General features: G+C 38.7%; 1 protein-coding gene and 1 pseudogene across 1 annotated transcript; one reads left to right on the top strand and one right to left on the bottom strand.

The window, feature by feature from the left end:
- Positions 1–2,416: 2,416 nt before the first annotated feature.
- LOC149172456 (uncharacterized) lies at positions 2,417–3,179 on the top strand. Its single transcript, XM_089427719.1, has one exon. The coding sequence runs from the start codon at positions 2,498–2,500 to the stop codon at positions 3,080–3,082; it is 585 nt and encodes a 194-aa protein (XP_089283845.1). The 5' UTR covers positions 2,417–2,497; the 3' UTR covers positions 3,083–3,179.
- A 6,733-nt stretch (positions 3,180–9,912) lies between these two features.
- On the bottom strand, positions 9,913–10,185 carry LOC149172455 (SKP1-like protein 1B pseudogene; annotated as a pseudogene).
- Positions 10,186–14,502: the final 4,317 nt, after the last annotated feature.

The following is a 14,502-nucleotide window of genomic DNA, read 5'->3' as shown; positions in this document are numbered from 1 at the left end:
TTTTTTGGTTTGCCAATTTACTTGTAACCTACTTTTAATAGAATTTTGTGTATTTGATTTATCTTTTGACTCCTCTTAGTTTTTTAAATTTTCAATGGCAGATTGTCATTGTATATTTTTCTAAATCAATGAATATCCTTTTTAGAATTCATTTTAAAAAATTCTCTTTATTTACTAGTTGTTCATACATTTAAATGGATTAAAATTTACTAAAATTTTAAAATTAATATTTTTAAGTTAATTAAATTGATTTGAATTTATGATATGTTTTAAAAGTTTTGAGTATATTTTTTAGTGAAAAAGGTTTAAAATCTAGTAAAGATTTATTGGAATCATAATATTGATTTGTAAACTCTTTCCAACCAAAATGTACCAAAGTTGTTAAGATGCTAAATTTATATAGTCAAAAATAAATTTTAAATAACAAATAATCAAAATTTCACAGAGAACAAAAACAAAACAAAAAAATAAATAATTAAAATTAAAATTAAAAAAAAAAAAAAAAAAAAAAGGAAAAAAGAAAAAAAAAAAATTACTTACCTGCATTCCAACCAAAAAAATCCAATACATTTAATAAAAATTATTTTAAAATATGAAATTGAAAAAACTTATTATGATAAAATATTTTATAATATTAAATCTATTTTTATATAAATTTAAAATTATTCAATAAAAAAAATTTACATTTAAATTTTAAAATAACCATTAAAAAAATTAAAATCAAATATCACCTCCTCACAACCATAAACGACCAAACCATGTATAGATATATAACAATTCAATTCTATTTCCGTGATATATTAAAACACGAATACTCCAACTTTAAAAATCATTTGCAAAATTACAAATGGTCCAACTTAGACATCTTATGTACCCATGACCCTGTAAGAGTTTCAGCCGACATCATTAAAAAAAAAAGCAAAACAATTTTGCATTTCTCCAGAGTTTCTTTCAAAGATCTATAGCAGTTGTTTCTGGATCTCAGTATTTTCTCTCTCTTATGTTTGAAAAAAATACTTAGAAAGCTCTAGGATACTGAGCAGTTTTGCTAAAGCAATGATTAAATTTTTCCACCGAAACCGAGACTATTCAGTGTAAACTTATCAAGCATAACTGAGACTATGCCATTGTAAACCTCTCTGGCAGAGCAAAAAATAAATGGTATTCACAATAAAATAACTAGTAGTACCCTTTACGTGCCATTACCCGTAAATGTAAGCCTGCAAATGCATAAGACAAAAGATATAATAAATGAAAATGTGTGATCTCAAGAGAAAGTAACTGCGCAAAGTTACTAAGAAGAAACAAACTCAACAAATTTAAACAAAGAAAAATTTCAATGAAAATATATTGCATTGCGTATGTAGATATATATTCTAACCTCAATAGTTAAACTTAAAGAAAACCTCAGCGGCTTTTGGGCATTTGAGTACAGAGAAACTACCACGTTCCCTCCATCCTGATAAAGTTAATCTTAAAGAAAACCTCAGCGGCTTTTGGGCATTTGAGTACAGAGAAACTACCACGTTCCCTCCATCCTGATAAATCTTCATCTCCAGGCATTCACGAAGGTCATCGAGATTACTGTTTGACTGCCGTGGGTGAGATGAAATATTTAGCAGCATGAAAGTGCAATGTCTGAGAAGGCCCCAGCATCTGAAAAGCAGTGCTACCATCGCGCTGAGGATTTGAGACCTTGGCATCGCCTTCGCCATGAGGGCCATCGACACTCCCAGACCGCATTTCGTTACACCCTCCAGAGAGCAGGACGGACAGCGTTTCGCTGCACCCTCCACGCGATCACAGTTATAGAAATTAAATTTTTGAAAACGGGATTTCAAATTCAAATTCAAACTAATGTCAATTAAATGCGTATGTTGTATATCCCAGTATATCCTGTATATGCCAGCATTCCTACGGAGGGGTGGTGGTAGTGGCAATCAAGGCGGAGGCGGAGGTGGAGGTGGCTCAAATATAAATTCAAATCCGTAACATGCATGCATAGGTCGTCACATCTAAGATGGGCTTCCTTATTCATAGCATGGTTTTACGTATGGTGGAGGCAAGTGCTATTTCATGGACTATAGAACTATAAATGCTCTCTTAACAGAGTCTAAGGACAGTCTTGGGAGACGGGTTCTGACGGTAAACCCGTGTGCATCCTTTCCCGACGAACAGATTCCGATCGATGTCTCTGTATGTATTCGCATTCATCCACCATGACTCATGCATCCATACGCCATACTTTGATAGGTTAATGCATGGAGCATACATGATTGTATACGCTCAAGTTTTTAAATTATGCGCGGGGTAATGAAATTCAAATTTGAATTCAACAGCGAAAATCAACCCCGCCCTCATTTCCTTCAAAAACCCAAACCTCTATGCGAACCATGCCCATTGTGTTCCATCCAAAGTTCCCTCCACTGCAGTGAAAATCATAAGGCTGTATAGCAGCGTCCAGGAATTCAAGAAGCCCACGAAGGCCGCAGAGTTGATGCTCGATAATCCCGAGCATTTCGTTTTCCATTCTACGGCCTTAGAAAACGGGCGTCGAATCTCAGCGCTTTCAGCGGACGAGGAGCTAGAATCGGGGCATCTCTATTTTCTTCTCCCCATGCATAAACTCCACTCATCGCTCTCGCCTTCTGAGATGGATTCCCTCGCGTTGCAGGCCGATTTGGCTTTGCACAAGTCTACTTCGAAATCCATGAGGCTCGCCAAAATTCTCCCCGTGTTGGGCACTCAGTTTCGCGCCGACAGAAAAGTAAGGGCCATTGATGGCGGAGATGAATCGAATGGAGGGACGAAAACGGCCGAAGCGCAGGATCTTAAAGTGTCGAAATCGGAAGTCGACGATGGGGATGATCTTGTGCAGCTGAAGAGATTGAATCTGAGGAACTGCAAATATTGGAAGCCTGTGTTGGAGACAATTGTCGAGTCCCCCAGGATTGTCCAGAGGACTATTGGTGCCTCTAGTCAGCCAGTTAGATCTTCCCTATTGTATGTACATTATATTAATCGCCCCTGTCCAACAACAACGAAAAGGGGCGATCATTTTTTTAGAGGGAATCTGTTTTAAAAATGTGTAGCAGGTAAGTTTGACTGAACTACAGGGGTTTTGACGGCCAGTTATGGTTAATAGCTACTCTATTTTATACACTTATTCTATTTATATCTGCAAGCGGTCTCTCTGTGTTTTTGTTTTCGAATTCTTTGGTGCAGAAAGGGATTATCCCATGGTTACGAAGTTCAAAATGGGTATGAAAATTTTTAATTCTAATAAATTCAACCTTCAATATTGGCAAGATTACACTTTTATTATGTTTATCTGTAGGGAATTGAATCAGTAATTTTATATTAAGAAATATCTTAACAGGACAAGACTCTATCTAAAACCCACATTTTAAAAATTAAGAAATATCTTAACAGAACACGATTCTATCTAAAACCCACATTTTAAAAATTAAGATGTATATAGTTATAGTTTTTTCTTATAATAATAATAATATATGTTATTGGTGTATCTGACTTTTTTGTTTGTGAGATAAAGGACCCACTTTCATACAATGATTTTGTTGCTAAACCTATTAAAGCATACATACTCTACTCTTCTGATTTTAAACCTGTAATTTTTTAATAAGAAACACATGCTCTTAACCCTTAAGCTTAAGCGCACTCAAACTTTATCTAAATCTCTCCACGATTAATTGTCTCAGATTCGGCTTATTTTTTCTAATTTCACAATTTCTTCTCTATAAACCCAATAACTTTCCATATCAGTTTCTTCCGCATAGACAGTAGTATGTATTTGTGTTCAGGCCGGTACTCTGCCTTAGCTACGCCTGTCAAATAACGAATACGTATGGGGTTAACTACGAACCATGAATATTTTCAGACGAACTGATCGAATTTAATTGACTTATACGGTATTATTTGCATTGAATGGTCATATTTTTGTATTTTTTCCCCTGTTTCGCGCGAATTTGGTAACTGATAGATTATCCCGCAGACGCATATAGGCCAGAGAGGGATAGTTAACATTGGATAGTGTTTTGCTGGACTTGAGAAGCTAACAACGGCTTAACGCAAACAGTACAAGGAGTTTGTATGATACTGGTATTTGCGCTGGCTGTTATACAAGATGGCCCCTCGGTTGACAATCTCAGAAGATTGTCGCTGGCTTGGAAATAGGTTATCGCGCAGAAACATATAGAATGATGTGGACTGTGCCGAGCGTAGATGTGGCGCCCCAATTTTAATCTATTTACGGTTAAATTACAACCAAAAATGTATGCGATCAATCTTTGGATCGAAAAATTTGTGTTTCTAACCGTTTAAACGCATGGATGGAAACAATATGTTTTGCGATTAAACAAATTGTGTCATGTGCATAAAAGGCTCTTCGGTAATAGTATGATACAATTAATAATTCAACGTAGATTGGTGTATACTAGGGTACACCCCAGCACCATGTGATCTGTGATAAAATTTAAGCTGAGAAAAGTTCCGAGTTGACTCATTAATCAAGAGTAAGTGGTCAATCACATGGTAGGGGTTTACTTCATTGACCATGTCACAATGTCTGTATTGGTTAAGGAATCAGTTAACCTTTTCCTGGGCTTAATTTTACTATCCCTATCGTGCACATTTTATTTCATTGATTTTCTTTCTTAATTTTGTACATATAGCTTGGGTTATAGGCTTTTATCGATACATTATTGATTTATTAAGGATGGAGCGTCTCCTGCTCATTGAGGTTGGGATAATAAAATTTTCTTCATTTAGATTGTTCGTGCAATAGCTAAGAATTTGGTGAGCACTAATAAGGGGTGTTGATTTTTTCCCTGTATTTCAAATTAGGTTTATGTTTAAGATCATAACCACAAACACACTGAAATACCACAACACTAGCATTTTGTATAGCAAAAAACATATAGCAATGAATCAACTCAGTGCACAAGACAATTTTAACTCAAAAAGTGTTATATTACAAATCTTAATACAAGAAACATAGGTTTCCCATGCCGGGGATCATGGCCCTTACAATCAGCCCTGATACAAGAAAGGCGATGGCTTGGAGTCAACAACCTATGACTACAAATCTGTTTGTGAACAAGGTACACTCGACTTACTTGTTGAAGGTGCACGCTACCATGGAAAATTTTAGGGGCTAATGTTCGCCCAGTGAGCTAATTTTCCCCACACAAAAGATTCGCAAATTTCCAATTTTTATAAAAGATGATTTGCCCAAATTTTAGATATAAAATTATTTTACCTTAAAAATCGCCAACATCATATATAGACTATATATAAAATCATTATAAATTTGAAATTTTTTACTAATATATCAATAAACATTTTATAGATTGCATATTAGGAATTAGTGAGATTCGCCAATGTTTTTAAACTTCAAGAAAATTTTCCATCCTTAAAATTTTCCTTACACATTGCTCGGCCCTTTTGGTCCAAGTACCTTGAACACATTATGAATGTCCTTTGCTACCTCTTCTATTTCTCACAAAACTTTTGCAACTTCAGAATGCTTGCATCTTCATCCAACCAATCTACCACTATCAACCTTCTTCCTGCTACAAGAGTGACTAAACATATGCTCATCAAACTTCCCTCTCACTTCTCTCCTACTCCTCCAAGATAGCTAGCTCATAGTGTCTTCAACAAACTACCCTCTAGCAATGACAAGGCTACTCTGTCATCACTACTTATAGGGTGTTCATACTTAGCCCTCTTATTAGTGATTTGCATCATCGAAACCTTGAACAAGGGAATCTGCCTTCTATTAATAGTGTGACTCTTCAAACATACTAAACATAAGGACTTCATCAACCATCCCACACATCAAGGATATGCCTCCTATACACACTAATCTTAGGGATCCAAAGATAGCCTTCTTAACAATGAAATGTCTACACCTTGATCACTACAGTAGGGCACAACATCAACCAACCCTCTTGAATGATTTCTGCTCCTGAAAATATCAATCCCTAGGGCACATAATTCTCCCCACATAGTTGCACAAACTAATTTATTTAGGGATTACTTCATCACACATTTTTGCTTGATTTTTCCCATGTCCCTTCACTTCATGACAATCATCCTGCAATCAACATATAACCCTATCTCTTTCCACACTTGCACACTCTTCTATCCACACTTTGATAGTATATGACCCCCTTGGATATGATCTCCCACAAACCTATGCACACAAACTGAGGTACAATGACTCTCAAGCCAGGGGTAATCAAGCTCCCTTAGTGTCTCAACCCTCTCCACTTGTACCCATAACTAGAGTGCAATTTATTATGACATTAGGATAGACTCTCACGATGAACTTAGGCTATTGTTCATGCATTGATATACACCTAACTAGGGCATCAAGGACTGTTGTTCAAACCATATGAACAAACCCTAAACAAAAAAATACATCTCCAACCCTATCTAACAACCCTCCCACAGTCCTAAACTCCTCGACCTCCTTGTCCAAAACAAAAGCAACCCTGGATAGACACCCTACCTCAACTTTTAGGGTTGTAACACATCATACTAGGCCACATAGGTGTCTCCATTTGTTGCGTTATGGTGTAAGGGTACTCAACCTTCCTAGTCACAGTCAACTTCGGCCTTTAGGACTATTATATTGCACACCAAGTTTGCTTCTCCCATTTATGTGGTTTGTAATAGAGATTTAAGCCTCTTGGCCCCTCCTCCTTCAAATAACCCAATGAACAATACTGTGATCCCCTCTTTGCAAGGTAAATCAGGCCATTCATCCACCCTATTCATGCCCAATACAAGCATGCAATATTCCTTCCAATGTCCAGCAAACCCTACGAGAACTCAATTGCTTTAGGATAGAAGGAGACCTCGTCAAGTGCTAGAAAACTTAGACAAAGACTTTCCTCTCTTGCTATGACTTTATGAGTGTCCTTCACTTGCCTTCTTTATATGATATTTCTCTTGTGTGGATGATCAAATGACTTGACCTTTCTTCTTCTTATAGTATTCATGAGAGAATTGATTAGCCCTAAAGGTCCATGACATAAACCCTAGTCAACTTTCGTTTGCTTCGTAAAACCCTGATTATCATTATAAAATAGGTTTCTTTCATTTGATCAAGACACTCCATGGTTGCCTTAGGTCCCCCTTGCTCCATTAAGGGTTCCCTCATGTAAACAATGAATAAAAATTATTTCTTCACTTGGTTTCACTCCCATAAATTTGGGCACAAAACCCACTACTTGGATTCACTTCCCACGTAGCCATTTTGTGGGTCAACTCCTCACAAACCTAGTACCCCAAGGGTTGTGGGAGTGCCTCCAAGATACACAAATAAACACATCCACTTAGTGAGGGAGGTACTTCCACCACTTGGAAGTATCTTGTCATCATCGATGATAATAGCACAATATCTAACATTCACCACTATAACATATGTTATAGAATGAACCACACTCATCTCAGTAGTGTATCTACCTCGACCTTGTTAGAACTTGAAAAATCACACTTCCATAGGGAATCTCCCTATGAAGCTATACTCCCGCTGAGTCTACACAACCTACATTAGCTTACACTTTTACTGAATTTATGTCCTTCCAAGGTCAGTTCAAGCTATGGTTGAACACTAGGCCTCATCAAGCCCGCAACCCAACTAGACAAGTGATCTCATCTTCCTGGGTCAAACCCCACATGTGAACATGACTCCAATATTTGATGTCCAATGTCATGAACTAGTGAAGATACTAGCCTACCATCATCTTATCCTTCACGTGGAGCCAACTCTTTCATGCCAAAGCATCCCTTGAGCACTCTCATTGATCCATGAAAAGTCATTGGAAGGCCATGATTTGCAACCTTTCACACAACAAACCGTTGTTCACTAAGTTCTTCATTAATCCACCAGAACTCCAAACCGTCTCACCACCTAGCCAGTCAAGGCCACATTTCCATGTCTTAACCTAGACCTTCTGCTCCATGTTTTAGACAATTTCTCAACTCCCTCTAAGTTGCTTCATTGTGCACAATCTGATCCACTCTCCCTTCAAAGTATCTCTAATACCAGATAGAAATTTCCATGACACTTTAGAATTAGGTTTATGTTTAAGATCTTGATCACAAACACACTAAAATACCATAACACTAACACTTTGCACAATAGGAATATTATATAGCAGTGGATCAACTCAGTGCACAAGACAATTTTTAACCCAAAACTTGTTATATTAAAAATCTTAATACAATAAATGTACGGATACCATACCAAGGATCACGACTATCATAATCAACCCTAATACAAAAAATACCAGGGCTTGGAGTCAACAACCGATGATTACCAATATGTCCCTGATTAAGGTACACATGGCTTATTTGCTGAAGGTGCGCACTACTCAACCCTTTCAATCCATGCACCTTGAACACATCTTGTAAGTCCTTTTCTACCTCTTCTGTTGCTCACAATATTTTTTTAACCTTAGAGTGTTTACATCTTCCATTGACCAATCTATCACTATCAACCCTCCTACTGCTCAAAGAGTGACTGAACATAGGCTCATCAAATTTCCCTCTAGCTGCTCTCTTGCTCCTCCAAGATAGATTACTCATAGGGTCTTCAACAAACTACCCTCTAGAAATGAAAAGGTTGCTTCATCATTACTGCTCTTAGGGTGGTCAAACTCAACCCTCTTATCAGTGATCTTCACCATCAAATACCTGAATTTGGGAATCTTCCTTCTATCAATAGTTTGACTCTTCAAACATAGTAAACATAAGGACTTCATCAACCATCCCACACATCAAGGATATGCCTCATGTACACGTTGATCTTAAGGAATCAATGAAAACCCTATTAACAATGACAAGTGTGCACCTTGATCACTGTATTAGGGAAAATTAACAACCAACCCTCTTGACTGTTTTTTCTCCCCAAATTATTAGTCCTTAGGGCACACAATTCTTCCCTTACACAGTCCCACAAAATGGTTGATCTAGGGCTTACCACATCACACATTTCTACTTGATTCAACCCATGCCTCTTCACTTCATGATAGTTATCCTACCATCAACATATCACCATATCTTTGTTTACACTTGCATGCTCTTTTATCCACACTTTGATAGTATATGTCCCTCTTACATGGATCTAATATCCCAAAGACATGTGCACACAAACTAAGGAACAACATACCTCAAACCGGGGATAATCAAGCTCCCTTAGGGTCGCATCCCTCTCCAATCCTAACCAGATGTAGACTTCACTCCATCAAGGCATTAGGACATACTTTAGGGCTAAACTTAGGTTGTTGTTAATGCATTGAAATAGACCTAACTAGGGAATCAAGGAATATTGTTCAAACCCTATGAAAATACCCTCAACATTGCAATACATCTCCTACCCTATCTAGCATCCCTCCCACAGTGCTAAACTCTTATGCTTCCTTGTCCAAAATAGAAATAACCCTGGCAGGGACATAACCTCACCTTTTATGGATGTAACAAATAAAAATAGGCAACATAGGCCTCTCCACTTGTTGTGTTGTGGTCTGAGGGTACTCGACCCTCCTAGTCATAGTCAACTTGGGCCATTAAGCCTCTTATCTTGCACACTAAGCCTGTAAATTTCTTTTCTACAGTCTGAAATAGAGCCTTCGGCCTCTCAACCCCTCCTCCTTTAGACAACTCAATGAACCATATTGTGACCCTCTCTTTGAAAGGTAAATTAGGAATTTCGACCACCCTATTCATGCCTAGAACATTCTTATGGTATTCCTTCTATAATCCAGTAAAATCCTAGGAGAACTCGGCTACTTTAAGACAGAACCTCCTCCATTGCTACCAAACTTAGAAAAATACCTTCCTCTCTTGTTTTGGCTTCATGAGGCTCCTTCACTTGCCTTCTTAAGATGATATTTCTTCATCCCAAGTCTTGATTTCGTCCTCCGAAATGGGCGATTTCTCATGTGCGCGGTTCTGAGCATCGACATGGTACTTGCAATATTCGATGACCTTCGAGAGTATCTTACTAGAAACGTTTGGCAGCGGAATAGCATTGGCGGTGCCAGTGTCCTCGATCATCATCTTGATGTTCTCAGATTCAAATGCTACAGCCTCAGTGACATCAAACAATTCGTTATCTGAGCTCTTCAAAGTCACCTTGCTTTCGCTTGCCATGGTTCCCCAACTAAAACGAACCGAATAAAAGATGATCTGAATAAAAAGAAATGACTGAATTTCTGTGTATAAGCGAAGAGAACTCGAGAAGTATGAACGAACTTTTGCTCGAACAATATGAGATGAGCGATATGTGGTAAGGGCAATGAGTCCATATATTTATAGCCTGATTGATTACCCAAATAACCATGGCATGGGCTTTTCGCTGCTTTTTTTAATTATTTTTTCTTAACTCTAGTTAACATAGCACAAATCTGGAGCTTTTAGGGTTTTCTTATTTTATTGTTTTATACCCGCTAATTGTTTAAAATTCATGCTCCACCTATTTTATTTTAGTGTATTAGTGGGCCAAATTGCATCTGAAATTACTCTTTGCTAAAAATAGCTAGTACCCCTGTTTAGCTTAAATGTAGTTAATAAAACAAAAGAATTAACAAAGACAAAAAATCATCATAAAAATAAAACATATTGAATGTCATCACCAAAAAATAAGAAATATGATTAACTAATATTATTTATTGAGCCGAGGGATGTGTAAGTTTATCCGCCGTTTGTTCCCTTTAAAATAAAAATAAAAATTATATTGTAAACAGAAAAATAATGTTGGCTATAATAAGAAAAATAAGTAAAAAAATGTGTTTTCAAAAATATTTCAACAAGAAATTTAAATAAACTAATTGAAGATCTATGTTAACTAATTTATGTTTATAAAATTGTTTTTTTTTTTTATTTTACAGAAACGAGTAGGTTGATGTATTAATTCTTGGCTGAAAAGCCATAATTCAAATTACAAAGAGGTGCACAGAGATCAGATTTCTCTTCTATCAGGATCCAATTGACTTCCCCTCCACTAAGCTTGTGATTTTTACTAGCTGTAGTTCTTGTAACTTTATCTATCTTTCCTAAATTGCTGATACAAACAAACTGCTTCATTAAAAGGCAGTAAAACATTTTAAACAGGCTATTTAAGGGATGGGGTCCCAGCTTTCGTCTCCATCTCTTAGGAGCGCTCCACGGGGGAGAAGCACCACTTTGTTGGCTTCAGCGTCGGCTTCTTTATTGTTTTCTCTCTTAACATGAAGGAACTCCAGATTCTGGAACGTGTTTGTCAGGACTCTAATTCTGCTCAGGAGTCTTGATAATCTTAAATCTGAGGGAGAGGATTTATCCACCATGGCCTTAATTATGGACTGGGAGTCCCCAAAAATAATTGCATCTTTGATGCCCAGAGAGATGAGCATCTTGAGTCCCTGGAGGAGAGCCAAGGCTTCAGCTTGAATGCTGGAGTTGAAGCCCACTCCCCAAGCATATCTAGATTCAATTCTGCCATTTGCGTTTTTAATGACACCACCTACTCCAGAACTGCCGGGATTGCCCTTTGCGGCTCTGTCAAAGAAAAGAGTTTTTCTTGCCTTATTTTTGCATAACTCAACGAGTTCTTCAGTCTTGAGACGGATTTGCCAATGCTTTAGGGGAGGAGGAAGCCTGACTTTGTCAACGAACTAGAGGCCCAGAGAATCTCCCCAAGCTGCGTCTTGATCGCTAAGATCTTCCCTGTCCAACTGATCTCCCACACAGTCCTTCAGGTGACTTTTAATTTTAATCCAGATTATTTTAGGATCACCCTTTTTATCATTAAAAATCCTTTTGTTTTGTTCCAACCAAATGTGCCAGCAGGTAATTTTAGGCAGGGCGAGCCAGGCGGTTTTGAAATGAAGGTTCTGAGTGCCACCAGGATACATGCGCATCCAATTTGCAAACAAGTCTGAGCAATGATTAGGAGTAGTGAAGTTAGTGTTCAGGGGACTTAACGCCTCCTTCCAAATAGCAGCTGCGAATTTGTAGGAGAGCATCAAATGAGCGGTTGTTTCTTCATGGTCTTCGCACAACGAGCAGCGTGAGGGACCGAACGCCTCTTTTTCGAAGTCTGTCTTCAGTCAATATCCTGTGATGGCAAAGAAGCCAGCAAAAGATATCTATCTTGGGGATCATTGAATGGGACCAAATCCCCTGCCAAGGCCTCAGATCAGGCGGCACGTTCAAATGCCAAGTGAGCTGTTTGTAACCCTGCGAGGCTATGTACTTACCCAGGATCGATGCCCATCCTTGTGCATCTGCTTTGCTGATGTTTAATGGAGCTTTTCCTTTTAAGTGGATGAGGAGGTTGGAGTATTCTTTGGACAGATGCGATGGCACCTCAAGATTTCCCCAGCTCTGCCAGTTGTTGTTTTCCCATTGAGATAAGTTCCACAGCGTTTTGACGCCAACTCTATCCATCCAATATTTTAACAGGATCAGAGAACGATCATCAACGATGGGGTCGCTGCCCATAATGCGGTCCTCCCAAATGTTAATACGCTTCCCATTTCCAAGGATCCAGTGCATGTGTTGTTTGATTAAGGTAGAGGCTCTGTCACACAACTTATGAATCATAGTTCCAGGGGTGGTGATAGGATTGTCAAGGCAGCAGGCTCTCTGCCCACGGAAGTACTTTTTCCATAACACAAGCTGAGCCCAACTCAGATTTGGAGCAATTATCCTCCATAACAGCTTTGCGCCCAAAGCAATATTTTGCTTGTTGATATTCTTGAATTGCAGTCCCCCTTCCATTCTGGGCAAGGAGATTGTGTCCCGACTTACTAATGGAATTCTCTTCTCATTAGCTTTCCCACCTTTCCAAAAAAAATTCCTAATATACTCCTCAATTTTCCTTGTGATGCCAAGAGGAGCCATCATCACTGTAGCCTGATAGATGGGAAGGCTATTTAGAACAACTTTTATTAGCACAGTCTTACCTGCTAGGTTGAGCCAGTTGTATCCCAAAGAACAAATTTTAGACTTGATTTTTTCCAGCAGAGGCAACCAGTCTTTACTGAGGGCTCCTTTTTGGAAGATAGGCAGACCCAGATATTTGAAGGATGACCAAGCAGAGGAGGCTGCAAAACCAAAGCAGTTAGAAATGGCTTGGATCATTCTGGCCTTTATATTCCAGCAGAAAATGTGACATTTGCCTTTATTGAGATTACTTCCTGAGTCCTCACAATAGACATCCAGCACTTCCTTGAATTTTTTAGCCGAAGGAAGGGAGGCAGCGCCCAGGAGAAGAGTGTCATCTGCGAACAGTGCATGGTTTATGCTTTTGACGCCTCTTACGATGCTTATTCCCATTATTTCTTGATCTGCCTGCTTTTTATTCAAAAGGAAACTAAGGACGGAGGCTTGGAGGACGAAGAGCAAGGGTGATAGAGGGCACCCTTGCCTCAGCCCTCTAGAGGCTTTGAAAAAGTCTGTGGCCCTCTCGTTCACCAAAGGGGCGATCCAAGGCTCACTGATACATGCCTTGATCTAGGTGGTGAATTTGGGGCCAAACCCAAATTTGTGCAAGACATCCAACAGAAATATGTGCCTTACCCTATCAAAGGCGCTTTCAAGGTCCAGTTTGACAACCATACCTTTCTCTTTCTGGGTCAAGCTTGAGCGGATCGCCTCTTGGACTAGGATAACTTGTCCACTCTCTGTCTTCCTTGACTGAAACCTCCCTGATTCTCTCGAATAATGGAAGGAAGAATAGATTTCAACATGTTGGCAATCACTTTTGTTATCAATTTGTAACCTATGTTACAAAGGGAGATAGGGCGAAATCTGGAGAAAGTGTTGGCTCCTTTTTCCTTAGGGATAAGGGCTAAGAAAGCTGAGTTGGTACTTCCTCCTATTTTCTGACAAGCTTGAGATTTTCGAACCATTCTGCCTAAATATTTTTCCACAATCTGCCAGCAAGTCTGCAAGAATCTGGTAGTGAAGCCATCTGGGCCCGGAGCCTTGTCAGGCTCCATGGCGAATAGAGCGGATTTAATTTCATCATTAGTGACATCTGCTTCCAATAATTGGTTCTTTCTGGTCGAGATCAGAGTGGGTACCTCATTCCCTAAGGATGAGGTCTGCCCCTGGCCCTCTTTTTCACTATACAGACTTTTGAAATGAAGGAAGGCAGCATTTTTTATGCTTTGGATATCTCTGTGGGTGTTGTTCTCTTCCTTGATTTCAAAGATGGAGTTGAAATTTTTTCGAGCTTGGGATTGCTTGTGAAAGAAAGCAGAGTTCCTATCTCCTGCCTTGAGCCAAAGCCTACGAGATTTGACCCTCCAATACTCTTCCTCGGCCAAGCTTGCTTTTCGAAGCTTTTGCTGGAGCTCAGCCTCCTTATCAAGGACTTCTTTTGTGATCACTTCATTTTCCACATTCAGATGGTGGTTCTCGAGGCATTCCTGAATCTTTTTCCTTTCCACTGCTGGATTGGGAAGGGATTTAGCCCAAGTT

Source organism: Pinus tabuliformis, chromosome 4_2 (assembly GCF_031772625.1).
Source record: "Pinus tabuliformis cultivar Carrire ecotype Pingquan chromosome 4_2, CPIR1, whole genome shotgun sequence".
NCBI lineage: Eukaryota > Viridiplantae > Streptophyta > Pinopsida > Pinales > Pinaceae > Pinus > Pinus tabuliformis.
This window is presented reverse-complemented; position numbering and strand designations above follow the sequence as displayed.